General features: G+C 47.4%; 1 protein-coding gene across 2 annotated transcripts in view; it reads left to right on the top strand.

The window, feature by feature from the left end:
• LOC132825781 (UDP-N-acetylhexosamine pyrophosphorylase-like protein 1) overlaps positions 1-21,343 on the top strand; it is a 34,810-nt gene extending 13,467 nt beyond the window's left edge. Inside the window, exons 4-9 of one of the 2 annotated variants that reach the window (XM_060841248.1) lie at positions 2,184-2,356; positions 2,956-3,149; positions 9,497-9,637; positions 14,131-14,319; positions 16,378-16,444; positions 19,022-21,343. In XM_060841248.1, coding sequence (XP_060697231.1) covers positions 2,184-2,356; positions 2,956-3,149; positions 9,497-9,637; positions 14,131-14,319; positions 16,378-16,444; positions 19,022-19,111 — 854 coding nt within the window. In that variant the 3' untranslated portion in view covers positions 19,112-21,343. The remainder of the gene's footprint in view (positions 1-2,183; positions 2,357-2,955; positions 3,150-9,496; positions 9,638-14,130; positions 14,320-16,377; positions 16,445-19,021) is intronic. The other variant, XM_060841249.1, reaches the window with a different exon arrangement.
• The last annotated feature ends 717 nt before the right edge of the window (positions 21,344-22,060 follow it).

A 22,060-nucleotide genomic window follows, 5' to 3' on the forward strand; every position in this document is an offset into this window, starting at 1 on the left:
ACTGTTTGTTAATTTTCCCAGATGCTCTCTGATGTCCAGCGACACATGAATTCACAAACAGCAAAGGCAGTAACTGTGCAGGTTCTCTCTCTCTCTCTCTCTCTCTCTCTCTCTCTCTCTCTCCTGCACCGTCCTCACCATGTGCTTCCTTTGTCTGCTCTTCTCCCTTCTAAAACTACTATTGTTTTGATTTTTTAAAATTTCTAAGTTCCAAAACAATGCAACAGCGTATAAAACAGTAATTGCTGCTTCTGGAATTTGAGGAAACCACCTCCAGCAACTAAAATACCTCAACAAAAAAGGAGCAGCTCTTACAGCCAGAAATTTTTCCCGTCCTCCATCTTGTATTACCCAGAGTCCTAGTCAGAGGGAAATGGGTCTGGGTGGGTCGGTGTGGACTTGTTGGGCCAAACTGTAGGGAATCTAACCTCCACGTTTCTCTGCATTAAATTGCATCTGTCACCTCACATTCATTAATTTGTTTGTCCTTTTCTAGTTCTTCTTTGTCCTCTACACCGTTCATAATACTTTCCTGTCCAATAGTTTGGGATTCGTGTTACTGTTTGTTGCCATTCTCTTCTTTTATATTCTGTTTGCTTCTCTCCCTTTTCCTCTGAAATACCTAAGTCTGGGTTGTATTGTCCACTTGACATCTATCATAATTCAGTTCTAATCTTGCCTGGATCCTCTGTTCCTAATTTACTGGGTCAGAGCCATGCTTATCCATTGAAGATAGCTCTTTCCATTTAATTGTTCTTACTTATGGATGCTTCCTGACCCCTCCCATCGCCTCTTAAACCTTGAAATGCAATAATCACTGTCCTCAGCCTGAGAGCCAGGTTAATGACTGGCCACATGCTGCTGTAGGTTTTCCTGACATACTTCAGGAATTAGATTAGATTCCCTACAGCATGGAAACAGGCCCTTCAGCCCAAACAGCCCACACCGACCCTCCGAAGAGTAACCCACCCAGACCCATTTCCCTCTGACTAATGCACCTAGCACTACGGACAATTTCCCATGGCCAATTCACCTGACCTGTAAATCTTTGGACTGTGGGAGGAAACCCACACAGACATGGAGAGAATGTGCAAACTTCACACAGTCAGTCGCCTGAGGCTGGAATCGAACCTGGGACCCTGGTGCTGTGAGGCAGCAGTGCTAACCAATGAGCCACCGTACTGCCCAATTCTTGCCTTTACACTGTTGTGGTTCTGTTCGCCGAGCTGGGAGTTTTTGTTGCAAACGTTTCGTCCCCTTTCTAGGTGACATCTTCAGTGCTTGGGAGCCTCCAGTGAAGCTTCACATGAGGCTCCCAAGCACTAAGGGAGTCACCTAGAAAGGGGATGAAATGTTTTCAACAAAAACTCCCAGCTCGGCGAACAGAACCACAACGAGCACCCGAGCTACAAATCTTCTCACAAACTTTGATTGCCTTTACATTGCTGCTATCCCAGTCTCTATTCAGATACTTGCAGTGAGGGAGTTGAGGGTTGTGGGGGCAAAAAGGATGATCACATCAGCTGTGGTGGAGCAGATGTGATGGGCTGAATGGCCTTCATATGACACCTATATCTCATGAGTTCCCATTGTAACTGTGGTAGGATTTGGGCATTTGTAGGTCATTTCCTTGCAAGTTTATTTCTCCTGTATTCTCCCTGTTGTTAGTGCCTGGTAGACTAGATCAAGGAATATAATTGCACCTTAATATGTAACTGTGCCTTAATACCAGTGCCAGCAGATTGGATTCTGACTTCAGGCCCTCTGGATTATCCTCTTTCTGCAGCAGTGTGATGCTGTCCTTAATATCCCCACCCCTGCTGGTTTTACATCCAATTACAACAGCATCAGTCAGTCATTGTTGTGCCCTGTTCCTGGACCTCTCTCCTCCCACTGTTCCTAAGGGTCCTTCCAACTGCACCCCTCCCCCACACCCCCAACCCCAAATCCCTAAGGATCCTCTCTTTCCTTCCCCCATTCTCAAATCCCTAGAGACCTCCCCACACCCCCATTCCAAAGGGAACGCTGCCCTCCTTCCCCACCCCTGACCCTGAAGGCACTGCCCTGTCCCAGAGGGTCTGTTCATCCCACCCTGTTCCCAGAGGCTCCTCTCCTTGGGAGTCTCCCTACCTGCCCCTGAGGGTCTCCTGGTTACTGAGCATCCTGTGTTGGTTGTGTGGCAGATGGAAATGGCGGGCTGTATCGTGCTCTGATGAACAACAAGATTCTGGAGGATATGGACCGGCGAGGAATCTGCTTTGTCCACGTGTACTGTGTGGATAACATCCTGGTGAAGTTGGCAGACCCGGTCTTCATTGGATTCTGTGTGGAGAAAGGAGCGGACTGTGGGGCAAAGGTCAGCTGCTCAAATTCTGCTTTTACTGCCCACAGCCCTGCGCACACGGCGCCGGGGGCTGGGTGTTGGCGCCGGGGGCTGGGTGTTGGTATCCCTCGGTGCCTGGACTGCATCCCCTGCACTAACCTGGCCTGCTCAAGTATTCTTAATTCCAAAAGACGACAAACAGAGACTGAGATGGAGTCAGCCCTGAATGCGATGCCCCCTACAGTGTGGTAGTGCACTAGCTTGAGCTTGGGTTCAGAGAGGGGAATCCCCATCACTGTGTCCTTGCACCGTGAGAGGAGGGTGGCTCTGGCTGGTGATGCTCAGGTGTAGGCGTTGGGAATGTCGGAGACTCGCCGTTGAGGCCCCACTAGAGACTTTACTCATCCCATTGGAAAGCTGGCTCTCTGAGCTGTCAGAGGGAATGCCAGCTGACTAGGTGGCACCTGCCTGAGAGCTTTCCATTCCTATGTGCACTCTGAGCTGAGCTGAGAACTGCTCTCTGGGACGGGAGTCACCAGGACCTCTGATTTTGGGCACGGACCCAGGAGTGTTGGGCTGTTGCATGAGCCCCTCCCCGGTGGCGCTCACCCTGTTGCTCCTTGCGTTTGCAGGTTGTTGAGAAGGCTTACCCCACTGAGCCAGTTGGGGTGGTGTGTCTTGTGGACGGGATCTATCAGGTGGTGGAGTACAGTGAGGTGAGCCGGGAGACTGTGGAGCAGAGGAACCCTGACGGTGAACTCACCTTCAACGCTGGCAACATCTGCAACCACTTCTTCACTGTGGACTTCCTGAAATCAGTGACAGAGTAAGACTCCAGATTGACGTGTTATGCTCGTAGATGTATACACCCCGTCCCAGCCTCCGTCTTGGCTGTTTTAATGGTTCAACCTCCTTGGTAACATCCTCCTCTACCTTCTATCATCAGACCCTGCCCCCCCCCTCCTCAAGCTAACTGTTCTAAAACCCCATTTGTCTTCACAAATACCCATCTCCCCCCTACCTGGCCCTTCCCCTCAACATAGAAACATAAACAAATAGATGCAGGGAGTAGGCCATTCAGCACTTAGAGCCTGCTAGCACATTCATGGCTGATCATCCTGCTCAATACTCTTCCTCCCTTGGTCTCAAACCCATTCATCTCTTCAGCCCCATCTTCGATACAGGCAATATTTTAGCTGTAATTGTTTCCTGTGGCAAAGAATGTCACAGTCTCACCACTTTCTGGGTGAAGACAGTTCTCCTCATCTCAGTCCTAAGTGGCATCCTCCGCATCCTTAAATGGTGACCACTGGTTCTGGACTCCCTGGGAACATCCTTCCTGTGTTAACCTAATAAAGTCCGAATAAAATTCTTTTGAGAGCCCCTTCAATCACCAGTGAATATAGTCCTAACCAATCCATCACTGTTTGTATGGTGGCAGTGTGGCGCTGGAGAAACACAGCGGGTCAGGCAACATCCATGGAGCAGGAGAGTCAACATTTCAGCATGCCCAAGTGTCTGCAGTCCTCACCTTTGCCTAGCCATCACTGTTTATATGTCAGTCCCCTCCCAGAATCAGTCTGCTGAGCCTTTGCTGCATTCCCCCTATAGCCAGTACATCCTTCCTCAGACAAGGAGACCAAAATTGTACACAATTCCCCAAAATATGGGCTCACCACGGCCCTGTATATATTGCAGAAAGATATCCCTGCTCAAATTCCTTCGCTAGAAAGGCCAACGTAACTATACGAAGTCTTTGAATATGTTGTCATGTCCCAAATCTACGAAAATGTTTTCTGCTTCAGAATGTATCTCCTTTCCTGTTACTCTGATGACATCATTTCCTGCAAAGAGTTTCCCACCGTGCCGCAGTATCAAACCAGCCCTCATTGAGATCACACGCCACATTCCAGGTGACCATGGAGACGCCCCACCATGTTCCTCGATGTGTCTGCAGCCTCCCATTCAACTTACCATGCTGCCACCACCACCACATCTCCCTTATGCTATTCAGAGGGTCTGCTCGCCTCCTTTCCCATACTTGCTGAGCCAGTTGTCAGTGAAGAATGACCTCCTGCAGCCCCTCTTCCTATGGCCACACCACCAGAATTTATCTTGATTCCTCCCTGGCGCCACTGCCCCTCCCTTTGCCACCCTTTGCTAACGCTGTCGGGGAGGGTTTAAACTAATGTGGAAGGGGGCTGGGAACCAAATGAGGCTAGTGGAGAGTAAGGAGGTAGTAACTAAAGCCTGTAGGGACCTAGATAAGGGAGTCAGCGTGACTAAGGGGAAGAGTAGGCAGGGAGCAGATGGTGAACGCAAAGGGACAGGTGGCCTGAGGTACATTTGTTTTAATGTGGGAAGTATAGTAGGTAAGGCAGATGAGCTTGGATTTGTACCTGTGAGTACAATGTTGTTGCCATTACTGAGACTTGGTTGAGGGAAGGGCAAGATTGACAACTAAATATCTCAGGATCTTAGATGCCTCAGGCAGGATAGAAGGAGGTGAAAGGGGTGGAGGAGTTGCATTACTGATCAGAGAGGATATCACAGCTGTGCTGAAGGAGGGCACTATGGAGGACTCGAACAGTGAGGCAATATGGGCAGAGCTCAGAAATAGGAATGGTGCCGTAACAATGTTGGGGCTGCACTACAGGCCTCCCAACAGTGAGCGTGAGATAGAGGTACAAATACATAAACAGATTACAGAAAGATGCAGGAACAGCAGATTAGCGGTGATAGGAGATTTTAATTTTCCCAACGTTGAACTGGGATTCATTTAGTGTTAGAGGTCTAGGTGGAGCAGAATTTGTAAGGAGCATCCAACTCGGGAAGGGGCCATCCTGGGCCTAGTATGGGGAAATGAGCCCGGCCAGGTGGTTGAACTTTCAGTAAGGGATTACTTTGGGAATAATAATCACAATTCTGTATGTTTTAGAATACTCATGGACAAAGACGAGAGTGGTCCTCAAGGAAGAGTGCTCAATTGGGAGTAGGCCAACAATAGCAAAATTTGGCAGGATCTGGGGAATGTGGATTGGGAGCAGCTGTTTGAGGGTAAATCCACATTCACTATGTGGGACGCTTTTAAAGAGAGGTTGATTAGAGAGCAGGAAAGACATGTCCCTGTGAAAATAGGGAATAGGAATGGCAAGATTAGGGAACCATGGATGACAGGTGAAATTGAGAGACTAAGAGGAAAAAGGTCTAAGCGACTGAAAACAGACGAAGCTTTGGAAGAATATCGAGAAAGTAGGACCAATCTGAAACAAGGAATTAAGAGGGCTAAAACGGGACTTGAAATATCTTTAGCAAACAGTTAAGGAAAATCCCAAAGCCTTTCTTTCATATATAAGGAGCAAGAGGGTAACTAGAGAAAGGGTTGGCCCACTCAAGGACAAAGGAGGAAAGTTATGTGTGGAGTCAGAGAAAATGGGTGAGACTCTTTAAGAGGACTTTGCATTGTGTTAGGATGGAGCTACCGTCCCCGGTGTTCGTTTGAAGGAGAGAGACACTGGATCTGATTCAAAATATAAGCTTTTACTGAGAGAGAGACGTACGCAATACAGTGAGATATTTACTGCTCACTGGAGAAAACGCCTTCTGAAATCTTTCCAAAAACCCCTGCTTGATATATTGTTTGCTAAGCTAACGCTACGTAATCACTCACACACACGTGATCTCTCACAGACAAAGGCTTCCTGTGAACAGGCCTCGGCCTTGGCAGGTATCCACGAGATGGTCTGTCTTGTAAACAAGGTCTCCGAGTAAAGGCTGCCATTGTATTGGTCTGACCTTGGTAGTCCAGCTGCACAGGCAGTTTCAGTAAACAGTCCAAACAGCAGCTCCGCAGCGCCCCCCGATTTCCCAAGCAGCAACTACAGGTCTGCCCTCCCTAGGGGTATAGATATATATCCCAACAATTGGTATTCACCGAGGACAGAGACATAAGACCATAAGAAATAGGAGTGGAAGTAAGGCCATTCGGCCCATCGAGTCCACTCCGCCGTTCGATCATGGATGATGGACATTTCAGCACCACTTACCCACACTCTCCCCACATCCCTTAATTCTTTGCCATTTTGAGAAAGAACCTTTTATCCCAACTCTCTGCCTTCTGTCAGACAACCAATCCTCAATCCATGCCAACAGCTCACCTCAAACACCATGGGCCCTCACCTTACCCATCAGCCTCTGGGGGTGAGGCACCTTATCAAAGTCCTTTTGGAAGTCTAGGTAGATAACATCCACTGGGTTTCCCAGGTCTAACCTACTTGTTACCTCTTCAAAGAATTCTAACAGGTTTGTCAGGCACAACAAACCCTTACTAAATCCATGCTGACTTGTTTTAATTCGACCCTGCACTTGCAAGAATTTAGAAATCTCATCCTTAACGATGGATTCTAGAATCTTAGCTACAACCTTTAATCAGCCTTTAATTTTTCATCTTTTGTCTTGTTCCTTTCTTGAACAAGGGGGTTACAGCAGTGATTTTCCAATCATCTGGGACTTTCCCTGACTCCAGTGATTTTTGAAAGATTACAACCAACGCCTCTGCTATTTCCTCAGCCAGCTCCCTCAGAACTCTAGGATGTAGCTCATCGGGGCCAGGAGACTTATCAACTTTTAGACCTTTTCGCTTATCGGATATTGAGGTTAGGGATAGGAGTTTGATTACTGTAGGTCAAATCGGGATAAGGAGGGAGGAAGTGTTGGGTACTCTAAAAGGCATTAATGTGGACAAGTCCCCAGGTCTGGATGGGATCTATCCCAGGTTACTGAGGGAAGCAAGAGAGGAAATAGCTGGGACTTTAAAGGATATCTTTGCTGCATACTTGAACACAGAGAACTGAAAAATTGCTAATATTGTTCCCTTGTTTAAGAAGGGTAGCAGGGATAATCCAGATAATTATAGACTGGTGAGCCCGACGTCAGTGGTAGGGAAGCTGCTGGAGAAGACACTGAGGGATAGGATCTGTTTGCATTTGGAAGAAAACGGGTTTATCAGTGATACGTAATATAGTTTAGTGCAGGGAAGGTCATGTCTTACCAATTTAATAGAATTCTTTGAGGAAGCGACAAAGTTGATTGATGGGGGAAGGGCTGTAGATGTCATAGACATGGACTTCAATAAGGCATTTGATAAGGTTCCCCACAGCAGGCTGATGGAGGAAGTGAAGTCGCATGGGGTCCAGGGTGTTCTAGCTAGACGGATAGAGAACTGGTTGGACAACAGGAGACAGAGAGTAGTAGTGGAAGGGAGTTTCTCAAAATGGAGATCCGTGACCAGTGGTGTTCCACAGGAATCCGTGCTGGGACCACTGTTGTTTGCGATATACAGAAATGATCTGGAGGAAGGTGTAGGCGGTCTGATTTGCAAATTTGCATATGACACTAAGATTGATGGCGTAGCAGATAGTGAAGGGGGCTGTCATGGAATAGAGCAGAATATAGATAGACTGGAGAGTTGGGCAGAGAAATGGCAGATGGAGTTCAATCTGGGCAAATGTGAGGTGATGCATTTTGGAAGATCCAATTCAAGGGCAAACCATACAGTAAGTGGAAAAGCCCTGGGGTAAACCGATGTACAGAGAGATCTGGGTGTTCAGGTCCATTGTTCCCTGAAGGTAAATAGAGTGGTCAAGAAGGCATACAGCGTTCTTTCCTTCATCAAGCAGGGTATTGAGTACAAGAGTTGGCAGGTCATATTCCTGATGAAGGGCTTTTTTCCTGAAATATCAATTTTCCTGCTCCTCGGATGCTGCCTAACCTGCCAGCACCACGCTCTCGACTCTGATCTCCAACGTCTGCAATCCTCACTTTTGCCTCGGTCATGTTACAGTTGTATAGGACTTTGGTTCGGCCACGTTTGGAATACTGCGTATAGTTCTGGTCACCACATTACCAAAAGGATGTGGATGCTTTGGAGAGGGTGCAGAGGAGGTTCACCAGGATGTTACCTAGTATGGAGGTCGCTAGCTATAAAGAGAGGTTGAGTAGGTTAGGATTAGTTTCATTGGAAAGACGGAGGTTGAGGGAGGAACCTGACTGAGGTCTACAAGATTCATGAAAGGTATAGTCAGGATGGACAGCAAGAAGTTTTTCCCCAGAGTGGGGGACTCAATAGAGGTCATGAGTTCAAAGTGACAGGGGGATAGTTTAAGGGAGATACGTGCAGAAAGTTCTTTATGCAGAGGAATGTATTGTCAGTGGAGGTGGCAGAGATGGGCACAATAGCATCATTTAAGATGTATCCAGACAGATCCATGAATGAGCAGTGAGCAGAGGAATACAGATCCGAAGAAATTAATGATAGGTTTAGAGAGAGATCTGGATTGGCGCAGGCTTGGAGGGCCGAAGGGCCTTTGTTCATCCCACCCTTGGCTTTGTGTTACCTGACCAGTCTATCCACTGTTTCCTCCATATTGGTAGCGACCTTTAACCACTGCTTTTAACCTGCATTCTATTCTCCATATCAGTTAGTTTCTGATTACCTGTTTTGCATTAGGGCAATAAGGGTAGATAAGATTGTTTGAAATGTTTGTGCGCTAGGTAACCGGTCCAATATCCTTCAGTGTAAGGTCCATTGCTGCTCCCAGTCAGTGACTCAGTAATCCAAGGGCACAGCTCCAGTTTTACATCCACACTAACACAATACAGGGACCTGCTGTCAATGTTTGATCCTTTTTATTGCCTTTGGAATGTGGGAAAGGCTGTTTAATTTCCCATTCCCAATTGCCCTCGAGAAGGTGGTCTCGAGCTCTTAGTTGCTGTCTGCCTGGTGTCAAATGCCCATCCCTCTGGAGCAGTTCCAGCCCTTACCAATCCTGACCCATTGCTAGTGGTACAAGAGCATGTTAACTTCAGTGAATGGTGAGTGTTGAAAGGCTCTCTGCCACAGAGCAGCTGAAGGAGTGTGAGGCAATGTGAGAGAGAGAGCCACAGCGGATGGGAGGGTCAGTCATCACAGAACATAGATCGAAGGTAAGTGGGGAAAAAAGCCCGTAGGAAGGTGAGAATCCTTTGCCCAGTGAGAGGTTGTGGTGTGGAATGCAGGAGCCTGAAAGGGTGGTGGAAGCACATTCAATCAGAACTTTCAAAAAGGAGCTTGCCCAGATGATGATGGGCTGACTGGCCTCCTGTGCGGTGTGATACATCCTCTCTTCCTTGCAGGGAGTTTGAACCTCAGCTGAAGCGTCACATAGCCGTGAAGAAGATTCCCTATGTTGATGAGCAAGGAAACACTGTGAGACCGGACATGCCCAATGGCATCAAGATGGAGAAGTTTGTTTTTGACGTTTTCCAGTTTTCCAAGTGAGTATGTTAAGCAAGAGGGACTGCTTGAGGCTCTGCTCATCTACATTTCCCTTCTGTCATGAGGCTTTCCTCCAATGATAGCTATCCCGTTGATTGTCCTTTCCCCCCCCGTCCCCCCCAACTGAACCGACTGCTGCGCCATCCCAGAGCCTTACACACAACACTCTTCAGCTCTCAAACAACCACACAATACTGCAAGTTTCCCTTTCCTCCTCTGTCACCAGCTAGGCCAGCATCTCTAATTGCCTGAGAGAAGCTGGTAAAATTGTGAGAGCCATTGATGGGTGAATAGCAAAGACCTTTTCCGAGGAGAGGAGAGTACAAAATTCAGGGGCATATTTTGAAGGTGAGAGGAGAAAGATTTAAAAGAAACCCGATGGGGCGACATTTACACCCAGGGTGGCTTGCATAGAGTTGTACAGTATGGAAGCAGACCCTTCGGTCCAACTCATCCATGCTGACCAGATATCTTAAATTAATCTTCTCCCATTTGCCAAAATTTGGCCCATATCCTTCTGAAACCCTTCCTCTTCATATACCCATCCAGATACCTTTTAAATGTTGCAATTGTACCAGCCTCCACCACTTCCTCTGGCAGCTCATTCCATACACGTACCACCTTCTGCATGAAAAATGTGCCTCTGAGGTTCCTTTTAAATCTTTCCCCTTTCACTGTAAATCTATACCCTCTAATTCTGGACTCCCCTACCTTGGGAAAAAGATCTTGGCTCTGCACCCTATCCAGTTGTGGAATGAACAGCCAGAGAAAGTGGTACCATTACAACATTTAAAAGATATTTGAACAGATACATGGGAAGGAACAGTTTTGAGGGATACTGGTCAAATGCAAACAAGTGGGACTAGTTTAGTTTGGGAACCTTGGTCATCACAGACGAGTTGGACTGATTAAGGTCCGTTTCTGTGTTCTATGACTGTGTTAGCTGCTGCAGCCTTTGGAGTGGCGAGATATGATAATGTTAGTGAGAGATTTCCACAGTTTTGATCCAGCAATACTGAAGGAAGGGGTAGAATTCTTCAGGAGTTCAGGCAGCATCTGTGGAGAGAAACCATTTCACCATGTTTCAGCCCGATGATGTTTGGTCAGAGTTGGCGATGTATCATAGAGTCGTGGAGATGTACAGCACGGAAACAGACCCTTAGGTCCAACCCATCCATGCTGACCAGATATCCCAACCCAATCTAGTCCCACCTGTCAGCACCCGACCCATATTCCTCCAAACCCTTCCTATTCATATACCCATCCAAATGCCTCTTAAATGTTGCAATTGTACCAGCCTCCACCACATCCTCTGGCAGCTCATTCCATACATGTACCACCCTTTGCATGGAAAAAGTTGTCCCTTTGATCTCTTTTATATCTTTCCCTCTCACCCTAAACCTATGCCCTCTAGTTCAGAACTCCCCCACCCTAGGAAAGAGATTTTGTCTATTTATCCTATACATGCCCCTCATGATTTTATAAACTACTGTAAGGTCACCCCTCAGCCTCCGATGCTCCAGGGAAAACAGCCCCAACCTGTTCAGCCTCTCCCTACAGCTCAAATCCTCCAACCCTGGCAATATCCTTGTAAATCTTTGCTGAACCCTTTCAGATTTCACAACATCTTTCTGATAGGAAGGAGACTAGAATTGCACGCACTATTCCAACAGTGGCCTAACCAATGTCCTGTACAGCTGCAACATGACCTCCCAATTCCTGTACTCAATACTCTGACCAATAAAAGAAAGCGTACTAAACGCCTTCTTCACTATCCTATCTACCTGCGACTCCACTTTCAAGGAGCTATGAACCTGCACTCCAAGGTCTCTTTGTTCAGCAACACTCCCTAGGACATTACCATTAAGTGTAAGAGTCCTACTAAGATTTGTTTTCTCAAAATGCAGCACCTCGCATTTATCTGAATTAAACTCCATCTGCCACTTCTCAGCCCATTGGCCCATCTGGTCAAGATCCTGCTGTAATCTGAGGTAACTCTCTCCGCTGTCCACTACACCTCCAATTTTGGTGTAATCTGCAAATTTACTAACTGTACCTCTTATGCTCGCATCCAAATCATTTATATAAATGACAAAAAATAGAGGACCCAGCACCAATCCTTGTGGCACTCCGCTGGTCACAAGCCTCCAGACTGAAAAACAACCCTCCACCACCACCCTCTGTCTTCTACCTTTGAGCCACTTCTGTATCCAAATGACTAGTTCTCCCTGTAGTCCATGAGATCTAACCTTGCTAATCAGTCTCCCATGGGGAACCTTGTTGAACGCCTTACTGAAGCCCATATAGATCACATCTACTGCTCTGCCCTCATCAATCTTCTTTGTTACTTCTTCAAAAAACACAATCAAGTTTGTGAGACACGATTTCCCATGTACAAAGCCATGTTGACTATCCCAAATCAGTCCTTGCCTTTCCAAATAGATGTACATCCTGTCCCTCATGATTCCCTCCAACAACTTGCCAAACACCGAGGTCAGGCTCACTGGTTCACAGTTCCCTGGCTTGTCCTTACCGCCCTTCTTAAACAGTGGCACCACGTTTGCCAACCTCCAGTCTTCTGGCACCTCACCTGTGACTATCGATGATACAAATATCTCAGCAGGAGGCCCAGCAATCACTTCTCTAGCTTCCCACAGAGTTCTCGGGTACACCTGATCAGGTCCTGGGGATTTATCCACCTTTGTGTTTCAGCACATCCAGCACTTCCTCCTCCGTAATATGTTTTTTAAGCGAGTGTAGAGGCTTGGTAAAGGTGGAGAAGGGACACGAGAACAAAAGCTGGAAGGCAGGAGAGACTAAATAAGTGAAGGTGGAAAACAACAAAAGGGGTAATCGCGTAAGGAAAATGTGTAGGGATCCAGGGGAGTAGGAAATAGCAACAACTGAACAGGGGACCAGGGAGAAACATACAACCACAGTAAAGAGGAGCATAAGGCGCTCAGTGCCTTGGGAATGTTCGGTCACCCAGCTGCCCCTCTACTGACCCAGGTCACCCAGCTGCCCCTTTACTGACCCAGGTCACCCAGCTGCCCCTTTACTGACCCCAAGGACAGGTCACCCAGCTGCTCCTCCACTGACCCCAAGGACAGGTCACCCAGCTGCCCCTTTACTGACCCCAAGGACAGGTCACCCAGCTGCCCCTTTACTGACCCCAAGGACAGGTCACCCAGCTGCCCCTTTACTGACCCCAAGGACAGGTCACCCAGCTGCCCCTTTACTGACCCCAAGGACAGGTAACTCCCCCTGCTCCAGTAATGCTGAGGGCCCAAATGGCCTCATCGCCTTCAGGATCCTGAGCTCAGCTCAGTCCCTCGTCTCCAGTCCCCCCGAGGCAGTTATCTCCCTCAGTGACAGTCATATTGATTCTTCAAATCCTTACAATGCTGAAAGATGCCACTCTGCCCATCGAGTCTGCGTCAACCCTCCAAAGAGCATCCCACCCAGACCCCTACTCTATCCCTGTATTTTAACATTTACATCCCTGGATAATTTAGCACGGCCAATCCACCTAACCTGCGTATCTTTGGACTGTGGGAGGAAAGTGGAGCACCCGGAGGAAATCCACGCAGGCAAGGGGACGTTGTGTAAACTCCATACAGACAGTTACCCGAGACTGGAATTGAACCTGGGTCCCTGACTCTGTGAGGCAGCTGTGCTAACCAGTGAGTTACTGTGTTGTCTGTACGAGCATAGCAGCATAGTTTGTTAAATCCCTGCTACAAGGACTCGCTGCTGCAGAGTCTCAGCTGGTACTGAATCCTGGTGGGCTCAATGGTGGGTTTGAAATTGGCTGCAGTGAACTGAGCAGAGGTTGGAGAAGGATAGGCTCCTTGCAGAAGGTCACAAGGAGCACCCAGCGTTGAGTGAGTGCAGCTTACTCCCCCTCGGGCGTGTGCCTTGGAAATACAGGCCTGTGTGGGAGCAGCTGACTGGGAGCCACATTGAGATTCTGAAAGGTACCATTGTGTGTAGGAGTCAAAAGGAATGACCACTCTTCCAGTGGTTAACCCTCGCTCTGCCCATTGTTCCATTGGTTAACCCAACGTCCTGCCCACTGTTTGTATTGATTAACCCACTCCCTGCCTGCCGTTCCCTTTGGTTAAGCACACACCCTGCCCACTGTTCCCATTGGCTAAACCCATGTCCTGCCTCTGTTACCATAGGATAACTGCAAACCCTGTCATCTATACCCATTGGTTAATCCATTGCCCTGCCATCTGAACCAGTTGGTTAATCCCACGCCCTGTCGTCTGTTTGCATTGGCTAACCTAATGCCTTGCCCATTGTACATGTTAGTTAATGCCACACCCTTTTGTCTGTTCCTATTGGTCAACGCTACGCCTTTTCCTCTGTTTCCATTGGTTTACCCCATGCCCTGCCTTCTATCCATCGATTGACCTCTCACCTACCCTCTGTTCCCATTGGTTAACATGAAACGTTGTTCCCTAGTACTGTTGGTGTTTCTGTGCAGGAATTTTGTTGCGTTTGAGGTTTTGAGGGAGGATGAGTTCTCTCCCCTGAAGAATGCCGACAGTGCTGGCAGTAAAGATACCCCGTCAACAGCACGGCGAGCCCTGCTATGGCAGCACTATCGCTGGGCAGTGCGAGCCGGTGCCCACTTCCTGGATTCCAACAACATGCGGATCCCCCATCTCAGCCAGTAAGTCACCAAGTCATACAGAGCAGACCCTTCGGTCCATATGGTCCATGCTGACCAAGGTTCCCAAACTAACCAAGTCCTATTTGCCTATTTGACCCTCTAAATCTTTCCTATTCATGTCCTTTAAATGTTGTAACTACCTGCATCTCCTACTTCCTCTCACTGAAACTGTCTGTCTGCTTGGTTAACGGATGGTGCTGTCAACACAGCAATGAAGGAGAGTGATGTACATTTTTATAGCAGCTCTTACAACCTCTGTTCTTTCCAAATTGCTTACTCATCAGTGATGTGCCTTTGGAGTGTAGCTCCTGCTGTAAAGTAGGAATGCGGTAGCTGAATGGAGCGCAGCAAGTCTCACAAACAACAATCTGACAAACAGGTTTGTGGCAATGATGGTTCAGCATTAATGTTGGTCAGGACACCAAGATTAGATTACTTACAGTGTGGAAACAGGCCCTTCGGCCCAACAAGTCCACACCGACCCGCCGAAGCGCAACCCACCCATACCCCTACATTTACCCCCTACCTAACGGGCAATTTAGCATGGCCAATTCACCTGACCCGCACATCTTTGGACTGTGGGAGGAAACCGGAGCACCCGGAGGAAACCCAAGCAGACACGGGGAGAACGTGCAAACTCCACACAGTCAGTCACCTGAGGCAGGAATTGAACCTAGGTCTCTGGCGCTGTGAGGCAGCAGTGCTAACCACTGTGCCATCGTGCCGCCCGTAAATAAGTCCAAGAATAAGTCCTTGCTTTCAAAAGTAGTTATTTTTTAAGTTTTGTTCATTCATGGGATGTTGGCGTCACTGACTGGGTCAGCATTTGCCAATCCTTAATTGCCCGTCTACTGAATAACTTGCTAGATCATGTCAGGGAACATTAAGAGTCAATCACACTGCTGTCTGGAGTCACATGTAGGGCAGACAGGGGAAGGATGGCAGTTTTCCCTGCCTAGAGGACATTTGTGACCCAAATGGGTTTTTGCCACAATTGGCAACGGTTACATGCTCAACATTTTACTTTGAGGCCTGGGTGACTCTGGCCGGATGTGGTCAGCTGGGATTTTGTCTGTTAGTATTGGAGGGTAGTTGAGAATCAGCCATGTTAATGGGGGTCTGGAGTCACATGTAGGCCAAACAGGTAAGGCTGGCAGGTTTCCTTCCAGTAAAATAAGAATATTTTTTACTGTCATGTGTAAGCATTATAAAGTACGGGGGTAAAAACAATGGCAGCACATGCTGGAAACCAGATTCTGGATCAGTGGTGCTGGAAGAGCACAGCAGTTCAGGCAGCATCCAAAGTGCACGAAATCGACGTTTCAGGCAAAAACCCTTATTCCTGATGAAGGGCTTTTGCCCAAAACCTCAATTTTGCTGCACTTTGGATGCTGCCTGAACTGCTGTGCTCTTCCAGCACCACTGATCCAGAATTATAAAATACAGTGCAGTCGCTGTACATACAGGGGTCATTCACATTAACTTAGACTCTCAAGTTCTTTTTAAATTCTAATTTTCCAAAACGTTTTTTTAAGAAGTTTTGTTCATTCGTGGGGTGTTGGCGTCACTGACTGGGTCAGCATTTGCCTATTCCCTAATTGTCTGTCTACTGAGTAACTTGCTAGATCACGGCAGGGAACATTAAGAGTCAATCACACTGCTGTCTGGAGCCACATGTAGGGCAGATAGGGGAAGGGTGACAGATTTCCCTGCCTAGAGGACATTAGCAAACCAAATGGGTTCTCACAACAAACAACAATGATTTCATGGTTGCCATTACTGAGGTGAGCTTCAGTTTCCAGATTAATTCATTAATTTAAATTCCCCAACCGCCATGGTGGGATTTGAACCCACTTCCACAGATCATTTCCCCTGGGCCTTTGCCATGCGTGTCCCATTCTTGATAGTAAATTCTCCAAATTTTCAAGGAGGGTGCAATCAGAAATGAAGTTTGTGTGCTTTAATGAAGTGACTGTACCCAGAATGGAGAATTTAATCGAGTATGGAGAGGAGACAGGTGAACAGCGGCGTTCCTAAAACTCTTGTGTATTCCTGCAGGCTCCAGGAGGCTGAGGAACTACCTGCAGTTTGTGAGATCTCTCCGCTGGTCTCTTCTGAAGGAGAGGTAAGTGGCTGGCTGTGAATTATGGTGATTTCATCAGGGACACGTGAAACTTACACACTCATGGAGTTGAAGCCAGTAGTAAGTGAGGACTGCAGATGCTGGAGATCAGAGCTGAAAATGTGTTGCTGGAAAAGCGCAGCAGGTCAGGCAGCATCCAAGGAGCAGGAGAGTCGACGTTTCGGGCATGAGCCCTTCTTCAGAAATCTGAAGGTTTCCTGAAGAAGGGCTCATGCCCAAAATGTCGACTCTCCTGCTCCTTGGATGCTGCCTGACCTGCTGCGCTTTTCCAGCAACACATTTGAAGCCAGTAGTCCCAAACATCCAACTCCCTGCATGGCCCACTCTGGGTTTGAGAGTCCCATCTTCTGCACGTATGCACTGTTTGAGCCCCAGCTAAAAGCAAATAACCCTGACATGAGTACGTAGTGAATAATTGGAAACCTTGGAGATGATACAAAGTTTATTGAAAAATAATAAACAATGAAGAAGGAGCTTAGAAGGATATAGAGAGGGTGGCGAAACGGGTAGATATGACACATGACATTTAATGGCAAGCAGTGAGAAACGGTTCGTCTAGCAGGAGGACAGCTCAGAAACAATACAAAGTAACTGATGGAATTTGAAAGAGAGTGTAGACATTCACAAAGTATAGAGCCATGAATACAGACAGAGTATAAAAGCAAGGAAATAGACTGAAGCTTCAATAAACACTGTTAGATGCCAGTCTTGATCGAGTAATGAAGAAATGTTTCATTGGCTGAAGAGTTGAGAAGCTAACAAACATGAGGAAGGAAACGTTTTCATGATCATGGTGATTTGTGATGATCCAAAACAAACTGCCTGAAAGGAAGGCAGCAGCTTCAGTAAGAGCCTTCAAAAAGGGAAGGGGATAGTACTTGAAAGTTGGGCAAGAGTACGACAATGGGAAGAATTGGGGAGCTTTTTTTTTAACAGAAGCTGCAGGACCCTAATTACAGAAGATTACAGACTGATCAGCCTGACCTCGGTCACGGGTAAGATCCTGGACTCCATTGTGAAGGATGAGATTTCTGAATACTTGAAAGTGTATGGCGAAATAGGGCAAAGTCAGCATGGTTTCACCAAGGGCGATCATGCCTGATAAACCTGCTAGAATTCTTTGAGGAAGTAATGAGCAAGTTATATCAAGGGGAGCCAATGGATGTTATCTACCCTGGACTTCCAGAAGGCTTTTGACAAGGTGCTGCATAGGAGGCTACTGAGTAAGATATGGGTCCATGGTATTAAAGGCAAGGTGCTAGCATGATCGGAGCTTGGCTGTCTGGCAAAAAGCACAGATTGGTGATAAAAGGGTCTCTCTCAGGATGGCAGCTGGTGACAAGTGGTGTTCTGCAAGGCTCAGTGTTGGGACCACAACTTTTCACTTTATATAATAATGATCAAGATAAAGGAACCGAGGGCATTCTGACTAAGTTTGCAGACAATGCAGAGATCGGCAGAGGGACAGGTAACACTGAGGAGGTGGGGAGGCTGCAGAAGGATTTGGATGGGTTAGGAGAACGGGTAAAGAAATGGCAGATGGAGTACAATGTGGGAAAGTGTGAGGTGATGCAGTTCAGTAGAAGGAATCGAGGCATGGACTATTTTCTAAATGGAGAGAAACTTCAGACGTCTGAAGTACAAAGATACTTGGGAGTTCTAGTCCAGGATTTTCTGAAGGTAAACTTGCAGGTCAGTCAGTAGTTAGGAAGACAAATGTAATGATGGTGTTTATTTTGCGAGGACTTGAATATAAAAACAGGGATGTGCTTCTGAGGCTCTGTAAGGCTCTGGTCAGACCACATTTTAGAGTATAGTACACAGCTTAGGGCCCCATACCAGAGGAAGGGTATACTCGCCCTAGAGCATGGTCAGAGAAGGTTCACAAGAATGGACCTAGGAATGAAAAGCTTAATATGTTTGAGGACTCTGGGTCTATAGTCAGAGTTTTGAAGGATATGGGGGGATCGATTAGAAACTTACAAAATACTGGATGGCCCGGACAGAGTGGATGTTGGGAAGACGTTTCCATTGATGGAGAGGCTGGGACCCGAGGGCACAGCCTTAGAGTAAAGGGAAGACCTTGTAGAACGGAGATAAGGAGAAACCTCTTCAGCCAGAGAGTGGGGAATCGATGGAATTCACTGCCACAGAAGGCTGTGGAGGCCAGGCCATTGAATGTATTTAGGATGGAGGTAGATTGGTAGGTTCTTGATTGTCAAGGGGATCAAGGGTTATGGGGACAAAGCAGGAGAATGGGGTTGGGAAACGTATCAGCCATGATTGAATGGCGGAGTAGACTCTGTGGGCTGAATGGCCTAATTTCTGCTCCTATGTCTTATGATGGGCTGAATGGCCTTCTGTGCTGTCCGGCTCTGCGTAAGGCTCATGCTTTGCCTTGTCTACATCCTTTCTGTGAATGATGAAAGGGTAGGGTGCCATCAAGAATGGCTTCAGCTGAGGTACAGCAAGACACCAAGGACTGGATTTGATCCGGTAGAGGTTCATGTGCCCTTGATGACTCCTACACAAGCTGATCTCGGTTTGTTTTGGTTGCAGGGTTTGGAGGAGTATCTGAAGGATCGGGAGTTCCATTCCCCACTGCTTTTAACTGGGGACGCACTGGTTGCGCTGGGGCAGCACCAGTGATGGCCTTGTGTGAGCAGGAGGAGCTCATTGCCAAGAGAAGGATTTTCTACCAAGAACTGGATCAAGTGCCTTTACTTTTATACTGTTGATTTATAAAACCGATTCCTGATTTTTAAAAAAATTTTTACTCGACAGTTTGAAATAGCGGCTGGGGTTTTATCCACTACAGGAGGCTGGGTGTTCCCGGAGTCTAGGTTTTGCCCTGGAGAGGGCCAACACAACACAGCCACTGTCTCACTCAGACTGCATCAACCATGGACTTACAGGGCCATAGCTGGTCAATGGGATACCTCACTCTGATAAGCCCCACTCCAGTCAAGGGGCAATGGGACATGTCACTGTGATAAATTACCATCCTATGGCAATGGGACATCTCACTCTGCTAAGTCCCATCCAGGTCAAAAAGAAGCTATAGTGGTTCACATCTCAAACATAAGTAGCAGTAACGTGAGTTGGGAATGTGATCCTCTGAGCCTGCCCCTCCGATCCTAATGATTCTGGCTGGTTTTCCAACAAATCCCCCCATCGGAGTTTAAAACGGGATCGATCATTGTCTTTGATGTTGTTAATCTCTGAAGGAATGATGTAAAGATGCTGTGGCGAAATTCACATGTTCAACGCTGAGCCTCCACTCCCCACGACATGTCCTGTGACGATCTTTGTTGTATAAGCCATCCCCGCGGAGGGGCCAGCCACAACATCAAACCCTCTTAGCAAGAGGTTTATGTCAACCTCCCTATTCCCTGGGTCATCCCTAGCTGATGAACTCCATTTCTGTAAATCTGGTTATTTACAGACAGTGAAGAGGAGGCATCATTGCAACAGAGAGAGACCATGTTTCACCAGAGATACCACGGGACACACAGATACCGAGTGTGCCTTAGAAATCACTGCTGCTGTTAGACATTATTTCAAATTTCACTCCAGGGGACCAGCTCTGATTCTGCCTGCAGTCTTTCCAATCTCTCAAATGGTCACCATTCTGAGACTCTGGAGATGGATGATGGACATACCAGCTTTTTAATGTTTGTCTCCTACGTCCAATATGTACTACTTCGAATCAGCTAACCGCAATTATTTAAATAAAAAGTCTTATTCTAGGCCTAGCTTGTGATCTCAGACCTGACCTTCGCCCATTTTGAAACCAGTGCCTCTTTCCTCTTTGAGCTCTTCGCCCAACCGAGGATCGTATATATCCCTGCTTTGGCATTTCAGATCCCCAGTAGGAGGGGAGAACAGGAGCACAGAGCCAGGGAAAGGGCACACCTTCACACACCATTTACAGTTAATGGTGGGGCCTCATGTCTGCCATCCATCTGTGAGACATGAATGCACAGACCACAGATTGAAATTCGCTGATAGACTCCCATACTGTCCCTGTCCTGGAAGAGTTTGATGGAAGCCACACTCTTTGTTTAACCCTGTGCTGTACCTGACCTGAGAGTGTTTGATGAGGACAGTGTAGAGCAAGCTTTACTTTCACTTTGAGTGGAGGGAGCCTTGAATAAAGAGCTGGAGAGTGCAGAAGAGCATGTTAGGAGCAGCACCAGACATGCCTGAAGATGAGGTGTCAACCTGGCGAAGCCACCAAACATGAGTACCTGCGTGCCTGCAATGAGCTGCAAGTAATGGAGTTAAGCGTTCCCACAATCAATGGATCAGATTGGAACTCTGCAGTTCTGCCACATCCACTTGTGAATGGTGGTGGACAATTAAACAACTCCCTGAAGGAGGAGGTCCATAAATATCCCCATCCTCAACGACAGACGAGCCCAGCACTTCAGTGTAAAAGACAAGACTGAAGCTTTTGCAGCAATCTTCAGTCAGAAGTGCCGAGCAGATGATCCACCTCAGCCTCCTCCAGTGGTCCCCAACATTACAGATGCCAGTCTTCAGCCACTTCGATTCACTCTACATGATGTCAAGAAATGATTGGAGACACTGGATACTGCAAAGGCTACTGGCCCTTAGAGCATTCCAGTTGTACTGAAGACCTGTGCTGCAGAACTGGCCAAGCTGTTCCAGTACAGCTACGATATTGGCATCTACCCAGCAAGACAGAAACTCGCCCAGGTATGTCCTGTACGCAGCAAGACAAATCCAAATCCGTCTACTCTCAATCATCAGTAAAACAATGGAAGGTGTTGTTGACAATGTAAACCTCTCAACCAGAGCATCTCACTGTGACCCTGTACTCTCTGAATAAAGGAACAAAGCAAAGTTTGGATGTAATTTGATGAAGTAAACCTCTATGAACTCTCTAAGGAACAGCACGTGTACACACCACCCGTTTCTCAGGGAGGACAAAAACAGAAACTGCTGGAGAAACTCAGCAGGTCTGGCAGCATCTATGGAGAACAGTTCTGAAGAAAAGTTCTTAAACCTAAAACATTAACTCTACTTTCTCTCCACACATGCTGCCAGACCGGAGTTTCTCCAGCACTTTGTTTTTGTTTCAGATTTCCAGCGTCGACAGTTCTGTTTTCTGTCCCACGGCTGCAGCGGTGATGTCTTTGTGAACTGAGGCTTCAGCCCAGTGTCTGACTTGGACCTTTCGCGTACAGGCCAATGCCTTACAATTATGTCAGCAGATTGGGCTACCAGCCACAGCTGTACTGCCGTGTGCTGCACCTCATGTAACCTTCAGCAGGGGCCCGCTGCTGGTGCAGCTGGGTGTGATCACTGGATCTCAACGTGTTGGACTGGGACGGACAAAGTTAAAAATCACACAACACCAGGTTATAGCCCGATGAGTTTATCTGGAAGTACAAACTTTGAGTGCTGCTCCTTTTGTAAGGTAGCCTCAGTGCACCTGCTGTTGTGTGATTCTTAACACTGGATCTGAACAGGAGTGGTGTGGTCAATGCAATGATCTCAGCAAGGTCGACACGATCAGTGGATCTCAGCAGTAGGAAGATACCAACCAGACATACCCACTGGGCCATTTGC

Source organism: Hemiscyllium ocellatum, chromosome 21, assembly GCF_020745735.1.
Source record: "Hemiscyllium ocellatum isolate sHemOce1 chromosome 21, sHemOce1.pat.X.cur, whole genome shotgun sequence".
NCBI classification, from domain to species: domain Eukaryota; kingdom Metazoa; phylum Chordata; class Chondrichthyes; order Orectolobiformes; family Hemiscylliidae; genus Hemiscyllium; species Hemiscyllium ocellatum.